This window comes from Phocoena sinus, chromosome 19 (assembly GCF_008692025.1).
Source record: "Phocoena sinus isolate mPhoSin1 chromosome 19, mPhoSin1.pri, whole genome shotgun sequence".
NCBI classification, from domain to species: Eukaryota; Metazoa; Chordata; class Mammalia; order Artiodactyla; family Phocoenidae; genus Phocoena; species Phocoena sinus.
This window is the reverse complement of record NC_045781.1, coordinates 31,106,835-31,129,924: the sequence shown is the minus strand read 5'-3', so window position 1 is coordinate 31,129,924 and position 23,090 is coordinate 31,106,835. Positions and strand designations below refer to the sequence as shown.

At 52.9% G+C, this 23,090-nt stretch overlaps 1 protein-coding gene across 13 annotated transcripts in view; it reads right to left on the bottom strand.

Moving 5' to 3' along the window:
• SLC12A3 (solute carrier family 12 member 3) overlaps window positions 1-9,717 on the bottom strand; it is a 37,660-nt gene extending 27,943 nt beyond the window's left edge. For 7 of the 13 annotated variants that reach the window (XR_004347015.1, XR_004347014.1, XM_032613899.1 and 4 more), the window contains exons 1-8: window positions 9,386-9,716; window positions 8,803-8,949; window positions 7,240-7,315; window positions 6,423-6,518; window positions 5,967-6,106; window positions 5,461-5,571; window positions 4,356-4,467; window positions 3,409-3,539 (exon numbers count right to left, since the gene is read on the bottom strand). Coding sequence is in view for 11 of the 13 variants with exons in the window: in XM_032613899.1 (XP_032469790.1) it covers window positions 3,409-3,539; window positions 4,356-4,467; window positions 5,461-5,571; window positions 5,967-6,106; window positions 6,423-6,518; window positions 7,240-7,315; window positions 8,803-8,949; window positions 9,386-9,667 (1,095 nt within the window). In the remaining 2 variants the exon portion in view is untranslated. Of the gene's footprint in view, window positions 1-3,408; window positions 3,540-4,355; window positions 4,468-5,460; window positions 5,572-5,966; window positions 6,107-6,422; window positions 6,519-7,239; window positions 7,316-8,802; window positions 8,950-9,385 lie in introns of all 13 variants that reach the window. The other 6 variants (XM_032613900.1, XM_032613903.1, XM_032613907.1 and 3 more) reach the window with 4 other exon arrangements.
• Between the last annotated feature and the right edge of the window lie 13,373 nt (window positions 9,718-23,090).

The window sequence follows — 23,090 nt, the reverse complement described above, 5'->3', positions numbered from 1 at the left end:
CTGCCAACACAGGGCAGATGGTGCCCGCCACAGAGAGGATCACAGTGCGCTGGGAGACAAGGTAGGGGAGACACTGCCAGGAACGCTGGAAGGCCTCAGGGTGGAGGGGACGATTTACGTGGCTCTGAAGGCACTGGGGTGGGAAGAAGGGCGCGGCGGGTCAGAGAGAAGTGGGAGCAGAGCTGGAGGGAGGCTGGAGGCTCTGGAGCACCCTGGGCTGCTGAGGTCTCTGCTCTGGGGGCCCTGCAACTATGGCCAGCCAGCCCTGCCCTGAGTCCCTGGTCCCAAGGCCAACAGACCAGGTCAACCTCCCAGCTCACCTATGGTGGGTGGAATAGTGTCCCCCAAAATTCACATTTATCCAGAACCTCAGAATATGACCTTATTTGGGAATAGCATCTTTGCAAATGTAATTAGCTAAGATGAGGTCATACTGGATTAGGTGGGCCCTAAATCCAATGACTGGTGTCCTTGGAGAGGAGAGGACACACAGAGACACACAGAGGAAAGAAGGCCACGTGAAGACAGAGGTAGAGATTGGAGGGATGAAGCTACAAGCCAAGGAATGCTCAGGATTGTTGGAAACTACCAGAAGCTGGAAGAGGCAAGGAAGGATTCTTCCCTAGAGCCTTCAGAGGGAGCATGGTTCTACTGACACCTTTTTTTGGACTTCTGGCTTCTAGAACTGTGTGAGAATAAATTTCCATTGTCTTCAGCCACCAAGTTTGTGGTAACGTGTTACAGCAGCCACAGGAAATGAATACACCAGGCTTCCATCCTACCCTCATGTCTTGGCATGAAGTCTCAGGGCCCAACTCACAAATCAGGCATATCTGGGTCCACATCTTGCTTATCTCTTCCTGGCTGTGTGCCTTGGAACAAACCCTTTAACCTCTCCGAGCCTCAGTGTCTCTCCCCCGCTATCTGTGAAATAAGAAAGTAGCCTGGCATGTAGCCAGCGCCTGTAAACATAAGCGGTTAGGGGTGGGGACTGTATTGCGACACAACCTGGGACAACACCAGCCTGGCACAGATCCCACGGCAGTCACTAGGAAGTCCCTTGTCTCTGAGCACCCATTCCCCGCATCAGCAAATTGAGTTAATAATGCTTTTCTTGGCCTTAGCACAGGGTGGTTGTGAAGATTAAACCAACATGAGATCATGGTCACGAGACTGCTCTGTAAGCACTAAAAAAGGGTTGGGGGACGTAAAGGATTAATAGTAGCAATGACAACTTTGTCATCACCCCTTTAGGTCTCGACTCACATGTCACCTTCTCAGGAGTCTCTGGTCACCTTGTGTAAATTCACACCATGCTTCTGCACCCCTGACCCAGGGATTGCCTCCCCACTTCTCTGCTTGATTTTTCTCCCCATCGCTCAACCACCGTCAGGCAAACTACAGATTTTACTTATTTATTTGTTGATTGTCTCTCTCACTAGCATGTCAGCTCCATGAGGGCAGGAATTTGTGTCTCTTTTGTTTACTGCTGCATCCACAAGACACTGGCCTCAAAGCAGGTGCTCAAAAAACATTGGTTGAATGATGGAGTTGTTGTGATAAAGTTGAGGTCTCTTTGTTTTAGAAACTTGAATTCCAGATCCTCTGACACCTGTGTGTGGGACCCTGGGCAAGCCCCTAACCCTCTCTAAGCTTGGTTTGCTCATCTGTAACATGGGAGTGATGATGGTAGAAGCTTACAGCTGTCCCACAGATATTATTTTTAAAGAAGGAGGCACCGTGCTGGCCACATGGTAAAAATGACATTGACCTTGACAACCAGCCTTTAGCACTTCCTCTGGGCTGGGCACTGTTGTAAGCACTTTATGTAAATTAGCACGTTGAATCCTTGCTCCCTGCCCTGGGAAGCCAGGGCTGTGTGAGTCCCAGTTTACAGCAGGGGAAGCTGAGGTCCAGAGAGGTTTTAAGGGACTTACATAAAGTCCCCATGAACGGGAGCTGCTCTTCGCTGAGGACTTACTGTCCCACTGGATGGGCAAGGGGCCAAATCTAGGAGAAAAGTGTCCCTTTAGGGCTTGAGGGCATTTAAGACAGAAGAAGGTGCCTGCCCCTGCCCCCAGCTCTGAGACAGCTGCCTGAACCTGATGCCTGCACACTGGGCCGGTTGGTAACCTAAGAAGCTTGATAAAGCATCTAGATAAATCCCCAGGCTATGATGATCTATAACGGGGCTGGGAGGGGAACCAGGCCACCTGAGCACAAGCCCGAGCTCTGCAGAGAACTCGGGGCAGGAAGACCAGGCCCCTGCTGGCTGCTCCCCAGAGAAGGGAGAGGAGCCGGGCAAACACAGCCTCCCTCCGATTTCCAGGTCCTGCTAGAGCCACGCTGCAATTTGAGATTGCCTCCAGTGCACAATTCTTAATTCATTTAAGAAAATGCATCAAGGAGCACCTTTCGAGCGGGACTGAGATGGAGGGTGAAGGTCCCCAGCACAAAGCCAGGCTTCTCACTGTTCATCCCCACTTGTGTACCAGCTCCTTTGATAACCTCCCTCTGGCAAAGATTCCGCTGGCTTTCTCGTCTCTCAGAGCCCAGCTTCAGCCCCACCTTCAGCCATAAGTTTTGCTGGAGCCCCTGCCACCTCAGTCTGCACTTCTCCCCCACTTGTGCGCATTGTACTTCTGCTCTAACACTTCCCATTTGCCACATCCCACCACTGTTCACTCAACACACAGGCACCAAGCACCTAGGACGCATCAGACCCTGAGCTGGGAATAGGGACAGAGAGGTAGGCCCCAGTTCTCCAGATGTGGCGGGGCAGAGACATAAGTGGCCTGACATCACTAAATTAGAGGAACCAAAACTGACAAAAGGGCTGGGAGAGGTGTAAGGATGGAGGCTTTAATTTGCAGGAGGAACAGAACTTTACAAGGTAAAGAAATGAGGATAGCGAGTCCCAGGTAGAGAGCACAGCAGAGGCAAAGGTGTGGAGGGAGGGACAGGGCAACAGGGGCAAAGCAGTAGATCCTCAGGGCTGGGGCAGGGGTCATGGGAACAGCAACAGTTCCCATGGGGCTGGGGCCTCACATGCCGTGCCAAGGAGCCTGCCCGCATCAAGACGATGGAGAGCCCTGGGAGGATGTGCCCGATCCCGTCTGAGTTTTGGAAGGTCAAGCTGGGTCAGTTTTCCCCTTAGGCTGGGAGTCCCAGGATCGAGGGAGGAGACTAGCCCATTTGGGGGTGGCCCTCAAGGCCTAGAGTGCAGTGGTGCCAATCAACAGCCTCAGAATGGAGTGGGATGAATGGGATGGATTTGGGTTGGCTTGGATTGCGTCGCACAGAAGTTTAGAAGCTCTGGCCCTGGGGTCTCAGGGCTCCGCTCAGTGCCCAGTGGGACATCCTGGTAGGATAGGGCCAGGAGGCAGGAGGGCTGGGCGTCTTGCTCACCTTGAGGTCCCCGGAGATGTTGGCTCCCGCCAGGATGCCCGTGGCCGAAGGGAAGAAGATGGAAAACATCCCGAAGAAGCTGCCGTCCACGCCCCGCCAGTCAGGCACCAAGTTCTGGGCAAAAATGTCCGCTGGAAAAACAAGGCCTGAGTCAGGGCCTCCTGGAAGGCCTGGGCACCCTCTCTGGGCCCAGCCGGGCGGGCAGGAGGTTCCCATGGCAGCTCCTGGCTGTGGGGGTTGGGGGTGCCAGCCTCCCCATGTAACCAAGCAGGACCCTACGGGGCCTTCCCCGAATTGACCCCCACCCATGTCCTCTGCCTGCCTTTTGTCTGTAGATAAACTTTAGTCAAAGAATACATTTAATCAGAGAAGTGAGAACATGCAGGAAGAAAACAGTCAAGCAAGACAAAATAATAGTAGCTTAACCATTAAACAAAGTCAAGGACTTTTAGTTCCTCCTCAAGGGCTATAGATAATATTCTGGGCCAGATCCTTTGAGCTGTTTTGCAGCTACTGAAACCCCCACCAGGTGGGAGAAGTTAACTGCGTGCTGCCCACAAGCACGTAGACCCCAGACCAGCTGGAACCAGAAGGCTGATGTTGACTCCCGATTACCTCACCACCAGCCAATCAGAAGAATGTCCACCAGCTGATCACACACCCCACACCCCCCCTCCCTCACTCTATCTTTATAAACCTTTCCCTGAAAGCTTTCGGGGAGTTTGGGTCTTTTAAGCACTTGCTGCCCTGGACTCCTTGCTTGACCCTGAAATAAACGCTGCACTTTCCTTCACCACAACCCAGTGTCAGTAGATTGGCTTTACTGCGCACGGGTAAGCGGACCCACGTTTGGTTCGGTAACACCGGTGCCCACATAATGGGCCAGACTGGTGGGCAGACTGTCCCTGTCCCCAGAGCCACGGGCAGTGGCCCCAACCCGCACATACCCCGGTAGCTGAAGAAGCCTTTGGAGGCCTTGTCCTCAGAGGGGGGGATCAGTGTCCCAACCAGGTAGTTGGCAAAAGAGACCATGATGACGAGGAAGAAGAGCACCTGGGCCTGGGAGGAAGGGAACCTGGAGGTCAGACGGTCTGGCTCCGCCTGTTCAGGGAGCCCCAGCAGAGAAGAGCTTGCCCCAGGTCCCTTACTCTCCCATTCATTCATTCATTCACTCATTCAACACCCATTACTCCACAGGCTCTGTTCTAGGAGCTGGCGACATAGCAAGGCTCCTGTCTTGCTGATAAATAAGGAGGATGAATCTAGAGTAAGAACAGGGGGTGTCCCGGGGACTGGGTTGAGGCTACTTTAGCAGGGTGGCCTGAGAAGGTGTCTTCAAGGGTCCTAAAGGAGGAGGATAATGGAGCAGCAGAATGATGGGGGCATAAGCTTGGTGCATTCAAGGAACAGTGGGGAGGTGGTGGAGCTGGAGGTCAGAGCCAGGGGGCGAGAGGCGGGGCGGCCGGGGCCTGGGCTGTGCTGGTCAAGGCTGCCGGCTGTGGCCCAACATCTCTTCCCTTACTTCATGCTGAACCTCTGACTCGGGGCTTGGGATAGGTTCAGATGAAGACCACGTTTCCCCAGCCCCCCTTACAGTGAGGTGTGGCCATGGACCATGTTCCGGCCAACGGGAAGTGAGCAGAAGGAATATGTACAACTTCCAGGCTGGGACAGAAAAGGAAAGGGGAAGGGGATTCTCTCCTTTCCACCCTCTTTCCCCTTCCTGCTGACTGAGCTGTGGACATGGAGGTGGGGGCTGTCATGGGCCAGGTGGATGAGGGCCACACCCCAGGGGTAGAGAGGCCACAGGATGGAAGGTGCCTGAATACCTGGTCCCCAGGGGCCACACACACACACACCTGGACTGTTCCATGAGAGAGAAATGAACGATTCTGGCTTAAGGCCCCCTTCCTTAGGGTCTGTGTCACAGCAGCAGAACTTAAAGCTCATCTGACACAAACAAGAGGCAGAACCAAGACTGGGACCAGGTCCCGCGATTCCTGCTTCCGCACTCGACCGTGCCCACATCCCTCCCTAACATCCTGTCCTCACCTTGGACTCCCACTCCATGCCAGCCAGGGAGATGGCCAGCAGCACAGTGACGGTGACCACGCCAATGATGCGGATGTCGTTGGTGGGGTCCACGATGGGCGAGCCGTACTCCTGGGGGAGGTGACAGGCTAGGCCGCGTGCTGCCTCTGAACAGCCCACCCCACCCCCCAGGCTCCTCCACCGTGATTTACCTCATTTATGGTTGCCCTCTCATAGGAAAACACAAACTCAAACTCCTCCCCTGCCCACAAGTCCTCCAAAGCAGCTACTACTGCATGGGTCTGGACAATTTGGCCCTAAAGGCAACACGCAACCCTGAAGGAGACTTCTGGGGACGGTCTTTATTTGAAGAGATCATCAGAGTCACCCACAATGATCAGACTGTGGCTTTGGTCCCTAAAGGCCAAATTGGGTAGAGGGGCAGGAAGGCCAGGCCCAGCAGGTGTGGAGGAGAATGTGGCAGGCGGCCGGGGCTCTGTCTGCCCGGGGTCCAGCCCCTACCTCACCTGGAGCAAGTCCTGCACGGTCTCTGCGAAGCCCACAGTGTGCATGGCCACACCCACAGCATTGGCGAAGGCAAAGATGAGGCCGATGGAGCCCCCTAGCTCTGGGCCAAGACTCCGGGAGATGAGGAAGTAGGTGCCACCTATTGGGGACAGAGCCAGGAGCCATGAAACCAGAGGAGTCACCTGGCTGGGGTGGACTTGGGGCAGGCAGAGCTGAGGCTGGGAGGGGGTGAGCATGGGGCCCAGGGGGCTCATGGAGCAGGAGACAACCAAGGCCATCCCGTCCCATGGGTGTGGAGAGCCTGCCCGAAGCCTACATCTGGAATCAACAGGGGCAGCCTGGGGCGTCCCCGTCTGGGTGGGGGTGGAGGGTAGGGAGTGGTTCAGAGACCCGTTCCCGGGGTGAATACTCGGGGACCTACACGAGGAGGACCTTGGGGCTGGGGTGGGGCCCACCTGACTTGACCTTGCCGTTGGTGGAGATGGCCGAGATGGAGAGGCCCGTGATGGAGGTCACCATGACCGAGAGCAGGATGATGATCCAGGTCAGGACTGTGGGGGTGGGTGGGGAGGTGATCGCCCCAAAACTCGGTCAGGGCATTTCTCAGAAGGAGCCATTTGAGGAACCTGAATCAGCCAACTGATTCACCACATGACTTAAGTCACTTTCCTTCTCTGAGCCTCACTTTTCTCATCTGAAAAATGGGTCTCTGTCTACCTCCTGGTATATTCTAAATAGCCAGGGAGCTGATAAGCCAACATGTAAAGAATCATTACGTATGGAAGGGTAGGTATCCTCTCTTAATAATAAAAAATAAAGTAATAGTTACCACTTGATGAGCACCTCTGGGTGCCAAACCCTGTGCTGTTTTATGTGCATCAGAGGAACCCCACAATAGATCTGTGAGGTGGGGACAGTTATTGCCTCCATTTAACTGATGAGGAAACCAAAGCTCAGAGAGGTTAAAAACTTGTCCAAGGTCACACAGCATGGTACAGAGCTAGCAGCTGGTCTGTCCACAGTGTGAGTTCCTAACCCAGAGGCTCTGCAGAAGAAATTTGGCTCCAAGAGGTTAAGTGACTTACTGAGGGCAAACTGAGCCAGGGAGAGCCCCCAGGCCTGCTGACTCCACGTCCAGTGCTCCTTGGCCACACTGCCCTGACCTCTGTAACCTGTGGGCTCTGTAACCCAAGTTCAAGATTGCTCCCGTGGAGCCTGGGAGGACCAGGACCCGGGCGCACCTTCCCCCTGCCCCCCAGAGGCAGCACTCACCAATGCCTGCCTGGGCGGTAATCCAGGGGAGCCGCAGATAGAGGATCACACCCCAGATATTGAGCATGCAACGGATCTGGGAGGAGAGGGGGGTCAGAGGCCACCTGGGGGGGGCTGAGTACCCCAAGGTCAAGCACATAAGTCCCTGTCCCCAGTCTTGGCATGGCATCGGGCACCTAGGGGACACCTGGGTTCTTTCCTTGCTTCACCCACTTTAGTGGGTGCCCACTTCAGTGCCTCTCTGGTTCTGTGGGGCAGGGAGGGGAGGGGTACCCAGAGACCCACCTGTCCCTCCCACCACTCTCCTACCCTCCTTCCATCGAGGCCTGAGGATGGGCAGCAAACATTATCACCCCTCACCCTGCTCTAAGCCCAAGGTCCTGTGTCTGCCAGCCCCATTCATGGCCCAGTGGCCAGCTGTTGGCCCAGAGCCTGGCGTTCAGGGGGAACTCAGCAAAGGCTAGCTGAGCCAATGCCCTACATACAAGCAGAAATCAGGGCTCAGGTGGCTTTGACTTCAGCTTCCGAATTTAAAGCAAAGCCAGACGCCACAGCTGAGGCTGGAATCCCATGTGGGAGGGGCTGGTGTGGTCTTTGGCCCCAGCCACGTCTTGGGGTGGGGGACATGTGGCATTTACAAGCCCAGGGGGATTTCTTTTTTCTTTCTCTTTTCTTTTCTTTTTTTTTTTAAGCCTTTAAAATTTTTTTGAATGTAATTTATTTAAAAAAATTGAGGTATAGTTGATTTACAATATTATATTAGCTTCAGGCATATAACATAGTGATTCAAAATTTTAGGCCTGGGAAATTTCTAAGGCCCTCCATATGCTCTGAGGTACTGAATGGGCCCACACCAGGCTCTGGCCACCACAGTGAGGGAGGGAGACCCAGACTCCGGACTTCGGGCCTCTGGAGCTAGAGGGGGTTTGACTGTTCAGATGGAGAAAGAGGCACAGCCAAGCAGGCAGTTGGCAGAGTTAAGGTCAGAACCCAGGCTTCCTGCCTCCCAGAGCGGGAAGCTTTCTCCTAGATCTCATGCGATCCCCTCTGTAAAGTGCCATAATGTCTTCCAAAGCCAAGTACATTAGATTGTTTGCTATCTTGGGGTCTAAAACAGCAAACATTCTCCTTCCCATGGTGGAGAATGAGAAAACAATGTTGTGGATTTGTGTTTAGTACTGCCCTCTGGGGGCTCTTTGGGGAAACACAGTTTCTCTCAATAACTCCAAGGTGGGCATTCATCCAAGCGCTTTACATCTATTAATTCATTGAATGCTCATCATTTCATAGACGATGAAAGTGAGGCATTGACAGGTTAAGTAACTTGTCTAAGGTCACATGATGACTGAGCAGACAAACAGAGATCTTCCCCAGGGTTAGGTCTCAGTCTGGGAGGTAAACGGAGGTCAGGAAGTACAAAAGCAGAGAAAATTTGAGGTCACTAGGCAGATGGGGAAACTGAGGCCCGGGCTGACTACTAAGGCCCGAGAGTCCAAGCTGAGCCTGAATGGAGCTCTGTCACCCTACCGCTATCCCTGAACATCCCATCCACGCCCCACTCACCATCACCCCCTTGACCCAGCCAAAGCGCACAGGCTCCTCAGGGTTCTTCTCGCCGTTGGTACCTGCCTCATCCTCCACCAGCCCATCGGTCATCTCATGGCTGGGCCGGCTGTCAAAGGCCAGGGCATGCAGGTGGCTGCCTTCCTGCTGGGAGCGCAGAGACCGTGGGTCAGGCAGGCAGGGGTCATGACAATCCAGCTCCCCCGCCTCCCCACCCTCCACCGTCCAGCCTCCCAAGTAGCAAACCAGCAAGCCCCGTCTCTGCTGCAGACCTTTCTTACCCTCCTCTCCCCATCTCCTTTAGGTGAGTGTAAACTCTGTAAACTTCCACTGACCGGGAGCTCATTACCTCTCTGGGCAACCCTAGATTGCTTGACTGGGTTGCCAATGACTGGGCAATGAATATTACATGTGCCCAGAGCTTTACAGCTCCCATACCCGCATTCCATGTGGGCCTCTCAACCCATGAGGAAGACACCTGTTTGTCCCCATGACACAGATGACAGAGCCAAGGCTAAGAGAGGTTAGGTAACTGGTCAAGGTCACACAGCAGGAAGGGCCACTCCTCTGGGACGGTGTTTACCTTGAGGAAGGAGTGCAGGTCGGCTAGCGTGGGCCGGACCTTTCGGGGCTCGCCGGGCAGGGTGCTGTTGGCATAGTGCTCGTAGGCAGGCACCACATCGATAGTGTTGTAGCCAAAGGTGCGCATGTAGAAGGTGCTGCCGTGGGTCAGGTGGCTGGGGTGGCTGCTGTCATAGGCGGCCGGTGGGGGGGGCTCATCACCCCCCAGCAACGTGCTGATGGTGAAGCGCCCACTGCACAGAGCAGGGTCCCTGGGCATCTCCGACACCGGCAGCTCTGCCATTGTGGCTCTGGGTGTCAGGGGAGGGGGCCGGGGCCGGCGGGGACACGCAGGGTGGCTTTATAGGCTGGGGCCACAGCAGGGAGGAGGCGGAGAGGTTGGCCCAAACCGCCCACAGCTGGCGAGCAAGGTCCCTGGACAGGGTGGGAGGCAGAGCACGTGCCTGATGCTGTCCTACCCACCATCTGATCTTGGAGATAGCAACATGGCCTTGGACTGGGAGCCGGGGCTGGGTCAGCAGAGAAGGGGGGCATGCCCAGCCCCTGGGTCCTAGAGAGGCTCTTCTGAGTTTGGGGGCAGTGGACATCAGCAGCCGGACCCTAGGAAGGAGTGTTCACCAAGCTGATCCTTAGGGACCCTACGAGGGTCCCCAGAGACAGCCTGATGGCCTGAGGACCCACTCCACGGAGGTTCAAAAACCTGTTTCAGTATATGGTATTTAGTTTTATATTTTGTTTATTTAGTATGTTCGAATAGATGAACGGTATGACATTTAAAAAGATACACACACACACACACACACATATATAAAAGGTTAGTCTCTCTTACTATGAGAGAGGTAGTGTGGTGGCCACCTGATGTGCCACCAGAAAAGAAGGACAACCCCCAGCTGCTGCGAGGGGTCTCAGTGTCAGCTCATATGGCAATGGCCTTGCCTATGGCTGAGGTCCCCCATGGAGTTCTCATCCAATGATAGGTGCGGGATGCAAAGGTCTGATGCCCTGCCCCCAGATCTGAGGAGCCACCCCACCTCCAGAAATCCCCAGGGTCAGCTGAGGCTTTGTCTACACAGCAGCCCACTCCTCCCTCTGTCCTGTCCTGCTTCCTTCTCTTCTCACCAGAGGTACTGACCCCAAGAGCTCTACTGGTGAGTGCCCTGCAGGCTCACCTTTGTCTCAGAGTCTGCTTCCTGGGGGTGGGTGGCCTAAAGCTCACAGGAAAACCACTCATCTCTTTGTTATCCCTGCTGGGTTTTGCATCTTTCAGCCAATCAACTAACAAACCTTATTGACCATCGACCATGTCATGGGTGGAGACAGGAGGCAGGAACACAGACGGCGGGCACAGGCCTACGTTCACAGGGCTGCTGAGTTAGTGGGGGAAACGGACCTGGAAAGAGACCAGCCCCGCTGTGTGAAGAGGGCGGCAATGGGAGAGATGCACATGGAGGAAGGTCAGGGTGGGGACAACCAGGGACAGGACAGACCCCTGACCGGAGTCTTGGAGGACAAGCTGCTCTTCTGAAGGCAGGGGATGGATGGAGGCCTCAAGGCCACCACCAGCCACAGGCTTCTAAGCTTGGCTTATGCCCAGGCTCTGGCCCTCCTCATGAGGGACACACTTTCTCTACCTCCCTGCCCTGCCTCTCAGACCTGAGCTGGGCTCTCAAAGCTCACCTACGTCCCCAGAGACCAGCTCTGAGATGCTCAGAGCCCCCCGGGGCTCCATGACGTCCATCAGCAAGTCAGCACCAGTGGACTGAGAACTTGTGGGGGGCCTGGCTGGCTTCTGCTGCCCCCTCACTCCTGGTTCAGAGGACAGGAGGAAATGCTCAGACTGTGTTAGGGTAGCAAGCTGCGTTAGGGAATCACCCCTCTAAGATGAAGGTGCTTCAATTGGGGTCCAGGAGCCCCACAAATTTGTAGACAAGTTTTCATACCTAAGTGCATTTTCCTGGAAAGGGGGGCATAAAGTTCATCCAACTTGCTAGAAGACCAGTCCACGGGGGCAGGGATCTGGGCCCATCTTGTTCACTGACATTCCCAAGCAGTTAGAACAGCACAGAGCAGGTCCTCATTAAACGCTTGTTGAATGAGTAACGAAGGGAAGCCAGAACCAAAGAGAGGCTGCCATAGAAACCCTTGGCTGACAGAACTACTCCGGGGGTGGGGATGGGGACAAAGGGTAGGTTCTCGGGGTCCTCCCAGCTCAACCAGGCACAGAGGTGAGCTGAGGACGGCTGGTCCTCGATGACAAACCCAAAAGATTATGATCACTGTGCACTGTTTTGCAAAGTTGATATATTTACTATGTGTTCAATTCTTTAAAAGACTCTTCTCGGGACTCCCCAGACCCCCAGACTTGCCTACTCCCTCTCCAGGACGTCTGGCCCCTCCTCAGAGAGGCTTCTGCAGGAGGGTGTCTCCAAGCCCAAGCCAGCTGCCAGCACGGGGGAAGGCTCCAAGGTGAGGACTCCAGGGCCAGGACCACAGCTGTGGTCAGTTTTCCACCTTCCCTGCAGCGCCCTGCCCCATCTGCCAATTACTCCTTCCCTCCCATGGGGCCTCAGGGTAGAGCTTACAGACCTTATCGCCCTCTCCATCTTTACCTGCCACTTGACTGGTGAAAACCACAGCTGCCCAACACCCCCTTACGCGTCCCTACATACCCTGTACCGGGAGCAGCTGTGGAAAATTCGTGATTAAGATCTCAGGCGAGGAAGTGGTCAGAGGGACCAAGGCTGGTTTCCAGCAGCACTGGGGCCCCGGCAGAATGAGGGCCCACAGCTTTGCTGGATGACCTTGAGCAAGCCACTTCCTCCCCCTCTACAATTCCCAGGCCTGGGTCAGCTCCAAGGTCCCTTCCAGCCCTGGAGGGGAGCATTTGCTTTTTCGAGAAGCCTTTCCTGTGCCCCCCATATCTGTATGTCTCTGGGTGGGGGGATTTAAGCAGGACCCCTCAAAAGGCTTATCAATAGGACAGTTGAAGGGACTGTTGGAACTCCTTGTCCCAAAGCACAGACGCCAAAGAAAGGGGCTTCCTGCCCTTGGATGGAAGTCCATCCCTTTGAGAAATGCTCACAGAGGCACTCTTCTTGATGGGAGCACCATGTGGGTCACACACGACTCCTGCCTTCCAGGGCTTCAGCTGCCAGGTTGCCCAGAGCCTGTCAGGTCTGAGACCAGGAGTGGAAGTTGGAGGAACCCTGAGTGAAACCCTGGGATTTGGCCTCAGGGGCTGTCAGGCTCCCGTCTCAGTTGTCAGTTTCTCCCGGGCTCTGAGCAAGTCGTTCCCTCAGCCCTCTCAGCCCCCACTTAGCAGCCAAATGGAAATGACACCTACATCAGGCTGGCTCTCACTCACTCAAGGGCCCCTGGCTGGGTGACTTAGGGCCCCTGGCCTCTCCCGGATCTCGCAGGAGGAAGAATGGGGTATTAAAGGAACAGAAAGACTCAGGAAACTCCCTGGAAGGGAAAACCCCAGGCACAGGGGGCTGAAATGGTGAGGACAGAAGGGCCTGCTGTCTTCACAGCCACTGAGTCACCTAAGCCTTTATGCACCAGGACTGGAACTCACAGCCTAGCCTGGCAGACTAACCAGCAAGGAGATCGCAGCAACTGGCTAGCAGAGGAGGGAGGCTGCCCTGGAGGAGGGGGAGCCTTGAGGGGAGACGTAGGCAAGGATGGAGGGGGTTCTGGGTCATGGGGGCTTGGGAAGGTGCGGTCAGTGGGAGGGACCAGGTGGTGGGACTGGAGCTCACAGTGCCATGGTGGGCGGGGGAGGGAAGAAATGGTGGGAGATGAGGCTGAAAGTGGTCCGATTGTTTCTTCAGTCACTCACATTTATTGAGTGCCTACTGCATACCATACCCTGTGCTAGGTAAGGAAGGCACCACGGGGAACAAGACAAAGGCCCTGCCCTCCTGGAGCTCACATTCTAGTGGAAGAGACAGACAAGCAGTAAACAAGCAATCATCATGGTACATTCAGTGATAAGTGCTATGAAGAAAACAAAGCTTTTTTTTTTTTTTTTAAAGGAGGGGCATTTAGGCCTCTCTGAGAATGAGAATTTTGAGCTGAGATCCAACAATAAGGAGGAGACACCCATAAGTGAGCAGGTGTGAGCACAGGGGTTCCAGAAAGAGGGGAGAGCATGTGCAAAGGCTCTGGGGTAGGAGTGTGGCTGGGGATTCAAGATGGCAAGGAGGCCAGGATGGCAGGAGCCGAGGGACTGAGGAGATGGGTTTGAGACATGGAAGGGGGGACACCAGGCCTTATAAGCCAGGGTTAGAAGTTGCACGTTCTATTATGTGATGGTCAGATTTATATTTTTCAAAGTTCACTTTGGTCATTGTGTGGAGATTGGATAGAGGGAGGCAAGGGCAAAGCAAGACTAGTGGGGCCACTGTGGGTGCATGAAGGTGGTGGCCGGGCCGGGGAGTAGATGTGGATGGCAGGGTCGTGAGAAGTGTTGGGAGTTGAGATATATTCTGAAGGCAGAGCCGATAGAACCAGCACACGGATTCATGTAGGACAGGAGTTGGAGAGAAGAGGGAAACAGGGAGGACTCTATGGGGGAAATGTGGTGTCATTTCTGAGTAGGGACCCCCCTGGCAAGGAGGGCCTTGAATGCCAGGGTAGGAGACTGGCCTTTGTCCTGGGGAATCAGATCTCATCTGTTTCTGGAAAGCTGGTGGGGAGCATAGTGGGGTGGTGAGCAGTGCCAGGAAGAAAGAACAGGGCCAGGGAGGGCCGGGAGGGGCTTTGGTGACAGTCAGGCAGAACAGACAACTGCACAGCTCTGAGCCCTCGGGCTCATCCCTGACTGCACACAACACTCAACCATCTCACTGGGGCCTCTGACAAATGCTGACCCCCCCCAATGGAGATGCTATGGGCCTGGGGCCGAAAAGGGGGTGAGGGGCCGGCATCAGTATTCTTAGAAATCTCCCCAGGTGGAACTGGGCAGTCAGGCTGAGACCCAGTGGGCTAAAGAGAACACTCTTTCACACGCAGACTGCCCACCCCCACAGCAGCCCCCGCCCCATCCCCACGTCCACATCCGCCCCGGTCCCACGAGGCTCGCCTGGAGAGGATGGGTATGATGCAACCCTGGTGTCGTGAAATAGCCGGGTAAGAGGATGCGCTGCTCGTCGGCCTGATTCACAACACCAGCTGCAGCAACGATACCAGAACTCGGTGAGCTTCCTCCTCTGGATGTGGCTCCGAGGGTTTGAGGCAGTGATGACAAGCCTGGGCAAACATCCTCCCCGACCGATGGCTGCCCTGGGCCAGCGCCATGCAGAGGCCCAGGGCTGCAAATGATGGAGGCTGGGTCCCTGCCCACAGGGGGGGCGCACAGACTTGATGGTAGTGGGGAAGTGGGGAGCAGACACAAAACCCTGTATACAGTGTAGGGGGAAGGGCAACAATGGAGGTGTCTGGCACTGGAAAGATCTGGGAAGCCAGAGGCTGACTGCAACCTCTGCAAGCAACCAGGACCAAGAAAACTGAGATTTCTCTTGAGCCTTGCAAACCACATAAGTGTGTCTATTGCAATCCTGGTCCTTCTAGCCGGACAGTGTTACAGCAGTTGAACACTGAAGTACCTTGAAGCTACTGGCAGCTAAAGCAAAAGGGAAACATGTTTGATGATTAAGATATTTTCATTGTTAAAGGAACAACTCCTCGTTCCTTTTTCTTCACGGTTAGACTTGCTTTTTTAAAAAAGTCTTTTTAGCCAACATTCATTCCACAGTAATTGTAGGTATTAATAATGTATTAGACACAGCCTGGCTGTTTTGGAGGATACACAGAAGGACAGGGCACAATGTCCTCAAGTAGCATATAGTTCCTCAGAGGAGGTAACGACCACAACAGCCACAACCCAAGGCCCAAAGGCAGAAATCCCTGATAAAATGCTACATGGGTTCAGAGAAGGGATGACTTCCTCTGGCTGGGGTAATGATGGAGTGGGATGTATGAAGTAGCACAGTTAGAATAAAGGCAAAAAGAGATAAACAAACATTTAAGGCAGGAGAGTGCCATGTGTTAGCTTGGAGCTTCCTGGCAGCCAAGGCAAAAAGTAGAATTATAATCAGTAGTCACTATCTGATAAAAAGAGATTTCACTTTTTTCCCCCTCTTCCTCTTCTCATAAAGAAAATAAATCTCCATCAATTCTTGATCCCTCCACCCAAACTTGGAAAAGATTCCAAAACAAGGGTGGCTTGAGCTCATTCCTGCTGCATCAACACAAACTGAAGCAGTGATTCTAACAGAAATTCGGTCCTGTAGTCACAGGCATGACCATGTGCTCTTCACCCTGATGACTCAGCCTATGTGCTCTCCAAGAGACCAAGGAGCCAAACCCATTGTTTCTCCTAGCCCCAGCTTTTCACTTTTAAATACACCTTCAGTTTTTCTAACTTTCCTGTAAACCTTTTTGTCTTCCTTGAAAAAAATAGAGGAAAAACGTGGTCATTCTGCTCGATTTTGAACTCCACAGTGCATTCCTAATCAGAATACTCCTTAATGGCAGCTTTTGGAGCTCAGGAGCCTCTGACCTGATACTGGAGCTGGGGCCAGGGGACCTAGAATCATGGAACTGCTTTAAAAGCTCAGCTTCCCCCACCCCATCCCCCAAATTGGGTCCAGCCCTAGACACATGGAGGGAGTGGGAAGGATAAGAGTCAAAGGAGGCCTGGACCTGGCTCTGCACCACCTACCTCATGACCTCAGGCCTGTGTGCCTTAGTTTCATCATCTGCCAAATGGATAATTCTTCTCAATGAATGTTTTGATGATCGAGAGAGGGAACTTGTGAAAGAAGCATTTCAGAGGACATTAATATTGCTCTGCAAATATGTGTGTGTGTGTGTGTGTGTGTGTGTGTGTGTGTGTGTGTGTGTGTTCTGCCCCCCACCCTTCCCCCAGCTCTTTAGTTACCAGGAAAGAAAGGTGGGGGTGGGGGAAGAAACCAACTCATTCTTGACTATTTAAGGCAATGCTTTTTAGTAAGGGCAGGCACTAAAATTTATTAACAAACAAAAAAGTTAGGGCATTAGGAGGAGTTGCGGGGAAGGGTTGCTTGGGATCAGAAGGTGGAAACCCAAAGAGAGTTGGATTTGGTCATTTGCATTCATCACAACTCAGGCTTCGACAGGGCAAATGTCCAGAGGATCCCAGAAGCCCAGAGAGAGGGTATCCCCCATCATCTTGTTGCCCCTTTACCAGACACTTGAAATAAGCTACTGACCTCCTTAATATATATCCCAAAGGATCTTCTGCCGGTGGTCACCAAGGGTTCAGCTGCAAGATGACACCTGCCATCTGGAATGCATTTGTGCTAAAGTGGGGAAGGGGCTGGATCCAAAGGGAGCCTGCCCTCCAGACGCGGTCCCTCTGGCTGGGTGCGAGTCCCCAGGGTATGGAGCCCTACAGCAGGAAGTCTGAGGGGCTTCACGTGGAGCGGGAATCGAGTCCTCACTCCCAGCGAGCTTCGTTAGCAGCAGCACTGAGTGCTGGAGAGGCTCAGGACAAGCCCGGCAAGGCCTGTACCTGCCAAAGGTGGATGCGGGAAGGCTGGGGGCAGGTGGACACTAGGAAAGAGCACCCCTGATGAGGGCCCAGGGATTCGGCCAGAGTTGTCAGATGGTCATTCACTTGTGATTTCCTGGGAAATGGACACTGCGGTCCCTGCCACCGCCCCCCCCCCCCGCCCCCACAGTAATGCATTTCAACTGGTGTCATTTTTACTGACTAACCATCAACATCAAAAACCATCCTAGACAACTAGCTTTGACCTTGGTGGGTACACAATGGGCAAGTTGACCCAATGGGCCCTAGGTATGGCACATATTTTTCCTAACTAGTTAGAATTTTCATCTTATTTAGTGCATCTCTGACAATCTATGATTTATTGAAAGTCCCTGTTGAGGAAGGTGGGGGGAGTCCATGTTTACAGGGGCCTACTTCACTCCCTGCTTCTTCAGAACAATGGTCTTGACCCTGTTTTTGACCCAGGACATGAAAATCACCTGGGGAACTTTAACAAACCAGTCAGCGCCTAGGCCCCTCCCCAGACCAATTAAGTCAGAAACTCAGGGGGCAAGGGCTTGGAAGCCAGTATTTTTAAGAGCTCCCCAGGTGATCCTAATCAGTATCCAGGGTTGAGAATGGCAGTGCTGGGGCTATAAGCTTGAGAAAGATGTGTTGATTAAGGCTGTGCACAGCACAAAATCTGGCTTTTCTTGATAAAGGTAATGCTGATTTAGGGTTCTTAAAAATAATCTTTCATGTTGTAAAAGGATTTTAAAGAGCTTTTTTATCCTGGGTAGACTCATGAATATATAAGCAGGTTATCAGCCCTTTGCTTGAATTCACTGCCTAAGGCCAACAGACAGCTTTACAGTTATTGATTTGTAAGACAAGTGTGTGTCCCCAAATGAGACCACTCCTCGTCACTCTGCCTGATGGACCACACACCCCAGGTGCAAACCCCACATACTCACCTCTTGGACAAGGTAGATGTCCCACAATCAGGTTTCTGCTCAGCCAGGAAGGGCTGCACATGAGGCCTGTGACCTCTGGCAGTTCTCCACCTGGTTCCAAGGCCCCTCAACTCACCTGAGTCCTGCTGTCTCCCCAGCTTCAAGGTCATAGGAGAGATTAACAGCTGCATGAGACTGCTGGGGCCGAGTGGGGAGCTGGAGTGGAGCTCACTGTATCATTCTGGGATGGCTGGGTGGCCACACCCAAACCACGCTGGCCCCCCACCCCACCCACCCCTCTGCGGTCTGGATCCTGGTCAAGTGCAGATGGCTCCTGCATCCCCCAGCCACAGGAAATCTCATCTTCTTTATCTAGCCCTTTCTTGTGGCATTTCCTAAGGCTTCCTATTTTATTATAGTGTCTGTGTGCACGCACACACCTGCTTATCTCTTCTCCCCGCCTACCACACCACACCACACCATGAGCTTACAAAAGCAGGAAATGCAACTCGGTCTCACCTAGGAAGAAGCCCTTTGCTGTTGGTCTCACCTCAGTAAAAGGCAAGCTTCTTGAAGGCAGGGATGTCAATTCATTTCACCACTGTGTCCTAGAACAATGCCTGGCACAGGATAGATGCTCAAACATTTGTTGAACTGCATTCTTCAGTCAGCGGTCACTGAATCAACAGGAATCACAACTTGAACTTGACATGCCAACGTTGGTCCCCTTGTAGCAAATTTTTGGCTTACTAATTTTAACCTAAATTTGTCTCTTGCAAAAAACAAAAAGATTGCCATCCCTGGGGTGGGGGTAATTGAGTCCACCCTGCACCCATGTGAAAAACCTGTTGTGAAGTGCAGAAGCCAAATGGTAGAGGACATACCTATAGCCCTAGAGACCCATCTAAACAACGCTGGGAGTAGGGTGGCCAAAATTAACCTTTATCGAGGGCCCACAGTATGTCAGGCAATAGGTAGGCGATTTCTATAAATTAACCTCATATTCCCATTAGCCTGATGGAATATGATTGGTATCCCTGCCTTACATCTGAGCAATCTAGTTCTAAGCAGTCAAACGACTTGCCCTCAGTCACATGATTACCAGATGGTGAAATAGGGATTTTAGCCCAACTTTCAGGCCAGCTCCAAGGCTGTGGTGTCTCTTGAAAATGCCAGGCCCTGAGGCCTGGTGGGCTTATTCCATTCAGGGCTCTGTGCTTGGAGAGCCTTCAGTCTTGGGCTGGTCCCTCAATATTCATTTCCTTTTCCTCCCCCGGACCCCCACTGTTGCTGAGCTCTTTCCTTTCAGAATTTAGTTTTCAAAGAAGTCTCGAATGGGGCTTCCCTGGTGGCGCAGTGGTTGAGAGTCCGCCTGCCGATGCAGGGGACACGGGTTTGTGCCCCGGTCCGGGAGGATCCCACATGCCGCGGAGCGGCTGGGCCCGTGAGCCATGGCCGCTGAGCCTGCGTGTCCGGAGCCTGTGCTCCGCAACGGGAGAGGCCACAACAGTGAAAGGCCCGCATACCGCAAAAAAAAAAAAAAAAAAAAAAAGAAGTCTCGAAATCTTTCTTAGGCCTTTTGTGCTTTCTAAAGCTAATAATCGCTGCCAGCCACCAGAGGGCCACATCCCAAACATTCATATTTAGGGAATCAAAATGCCCTTTTGGGTTTGGTTTAATTTTCCTAAAAATACAAGCCAGCTGATGTGTGTGGCTGACCAGTATGAAAGCTCACCCAGGGACCCACTCTGAGTGCAAGAGGGTCAGCCGGGTGGTAAGGGTGATGCCTCTGGGCCGGCACTGTTTGGGGGGAGGCATTTGCAGCAACTGGGCAGAGGGGCTCTCCAGCCGACCTCCCTGAGGAAAATGTCTTACCCCAGCAACAGCACCGCCAGCATGCAGCTCTCCTGGGCTCTGGGGCCTCACTGCCCACCATTAGTCCTCATACTTCTCTGTGGCTGTGTGCTTCCGGGGGCTTCTATGGAAATCTGGCTGTTCCAAGGGAATGGCTAAAGCACCCTTCATTTGGGGTGACCAGTGGCCCTAACCTTGTCCTCTTTCCTCGTGGGTGGCATTTTAAAGGTTTTAACTAGGACTCCGCTGAAAAGCTTCTAGCTCTGAGATCTGGGTAAACGGGGCTATGCTTTACTGCAGCAGCCAGCTCTCCACCTGCCCCCAGCCCCCGCTCCAGGAGGTGCTGCAGAGCGTGGAAGAGACCACTAAGCCCTACATGGGGTGGGCCCTACATGGGCACTTGTCTGAGGCCCAGATTTCCAGGTGATTCGTCAGGAAGTGGCCTCGCATAGGTCGCAGGGGCCAAAACAAGCTGAGGGCCCCCAGGCAAAGGGAATGGGCTGAAGCTCTTCCATGTGGCTCCTTCAAGGAGAGAGTATCCTGCCACCAGGCAGCTGGAGCCTGTCTCTTCGTTAGGGCCAGGTCTCCCAGGTGGAGAGAAATGAAGACCCCCCTACCTCCTCAGCCATTTGCACATCCCCAGGCAGAAGCCCAAACCCCAGACCCTGAAAACCCTTCCTGGTCAGAAACACAGGCAGATACTGCCCAAGAGAGCAGGGGACAACTGTCCTGTGACCAGGCCCAAGTCTCTCCCACCATTGAAACAATCTTGCATCCCCTTCCCAAGGCCAATAACTGGCTATTGACCCCCATTTAAAATGCTTTCCACTGAGAGCCCAGTGTCAATGGTCACAGAGCTCCAACAGCTCCTAGCCCCAGAATGTATGCCACATGCTGGGTCACCATCAAAATACTCTGGATCTATTGTCCTACCACACCTCCAGCCAGACCGACCTCCCTCAGATCCCCTAGCCAGGGGACTGAACTCTGAGGCTGGTGAGGGGAGAGCAAGACTTCGGAGCTGGGATGGGAGTCCTGTACTTACAGAAACCTGTGGGGACTTCGAGGACCCAGGGGCCCGGCAGGCCTTAGCCTTCCTTGCAGGGAGTGGAGAAGGGGCCAGGCCCAGTCACCCCCAGAGGCTGGGAAGAGGCACTTCTGCTGCCTTCCAAGGAGCCCCAGGCTGTGCCTCAGTTAAGGACATTCCCAGGAAAGGAGGCCTGAGAGAGGTTTCTGCTCCACTGAAGGACTGAACAAAGGGGGCACATGACACTTAGGGAGAACATTCCGGAAATTTACTGGCTACGGACAGGGGTGGTGGTGAAGGAACCATCCTAAACAGAGTAAATGCAGAAGTTACTGTACAGGAAGGAACGTGAGAAAACATATACCGACTCTCTCCCACCCTGCCCCTTCTCCCCACAAATAGCACACAGAGCAACAACGTCAGCAAAGCAAAGTTGAAAGGAAAATAATCAGTCAACCAAACAAAGCAAAGAACTCTCCCCCCCCACATCTCTAATCAAAGTTACTGATCAAGTGAGAAAAGGCTGTACTTTGCTTCCTTGCTCTCTTTATAAGATACACATTTGAAATTCCTGACGGAAAAATACCCAGTAGAAGCTAGCAGCTGAGGTCAACGGGGGCCCACACTCATCCAACTCAGTCAGCCTGCCTGGCTCTTCAGAACTGAATTCCCCTTACTGCCCTCTCTCCAGTGACTTCATATCTCACTGTCATTTCCGCTGCCCACAGAGGCACAAACAGTGCAACAAATCAGGGTAATCCAATGTAGCTGGAGAGCTACTGGCAGCCTGTACCAAGCCTGGAAGCCTCTACGCAGCAGATGCCAGCAGAGGCCAGCCTGAATAAGGCAGTCAGAAAAAACTGGGACAAACTTATACTAAGAACGTATTCACTGTTTATCTGAAATTCAAATTTAACCAGGTGTCCTGTACTTTTATTTGCTAAATCTGGGGCAGATGAAGGGGCCTTAGCTGCAGGCCGTGCCAGCCCTGGATGCCACCTGAGAGCCTGCCTAGGTCAGCTCTGCTGCGGCCAGCCAAGAGGCTACAGTATGTCTGTTTCTCTGTTAGAAGTCCCCTCTGGGATCACGGGCTCCCCTCTTTCCTGTTCAAACAGAAGCTACTGTCCGAGGCAAACTCTTTTGCCCTCCCCATCCTAAGAAACAGATTCTCAAGGACCCCAAGGGCAAAGACAACAGGGCATATAGAGTATGCCAATATGCAATGCTGGGCTTCTGCCAGCCCCTCAACCTTTTTTTTTTTTTTTTTAAAGATCTGGCCTTTATCATTGTTAACAGTAAATCAAATGTCCACACCTTCTTCTCAATGTTTCCCTACAGACTGTGCAGCTCTGCAAGTTTCCTTCTTTGAAGGATCAGTCCTGTTTTATCTAACCCCAGGAGGCACTCCCCTCTACCTTCTTTCAGACTGAATGCCTGTTAAAGGCCCCTAAGTCTGAATCCAGGCATGTGGAGCTGGTACAGAGGATGTGGGGAGGGGGCTGGCACAGGAGGCTGAAGCAAAGAATCTGCTCATTCAAACCTTTGCTGAATGAGCCATCGTGGGCTAAATACCTAGGAGAGGGCACACGGAAGCTATTTCAAAAATCGAGATTAGGACAAAGAATTTTCCTCCCTTCCTGGGTTAGCCACTTACAACCAACAGTATTTCCACTTAGATGATCCTGGCAAAAAAAGGAAAGAAAGAGCCCACTTAGACTTCTGAACAACTCTGGGATGGGGACTTGATGACCTGGCTATCCCCAGCTACCTAGCACAGCCCAGCACATGCAGGACTGTAACTGCTGAACTGAACTTAGGCTGACACATCAACACACAGGCCTGTTTAGGCAGGCCCTCCCTCAGCCATAGCCAGTCACAACAGTTACATGTATAACAAGGCAAGGAGAAGCACAGATCACTTGAAAATAATTTTGGAAACATTTTAGTTAGTGGTTTTAAGCTTTTTTCCACCAACCTTTTTAGTTAGAAACAAGTGGCAAGACATTTATTTCCCTCCTGTCCCTGTTCTGTGAGGGATACTAGTATACTATGAAGCTGTCAAAAGATGGGTCGGAGATAGGTGACTTCTGAATTCAACCTACAAAGAATGAAGAACAGGGGACCATCCAGGACCTCAAAACAGCCTCATTTTCCTGCAGGGAGCTACACAATTTCCGCTTAATGAGTTGCTGACTTCCTCCTGATATTCCTGAAATGCAGGCACAAAAGCCTTTTTTTTACTGATATAAAATGAGCATCTTGAAAAATACCATAAAGTGCACATCTCCATTAGGAATTTTATAACGTTTTCTCCCAATTTGCTGGACACAGGGCT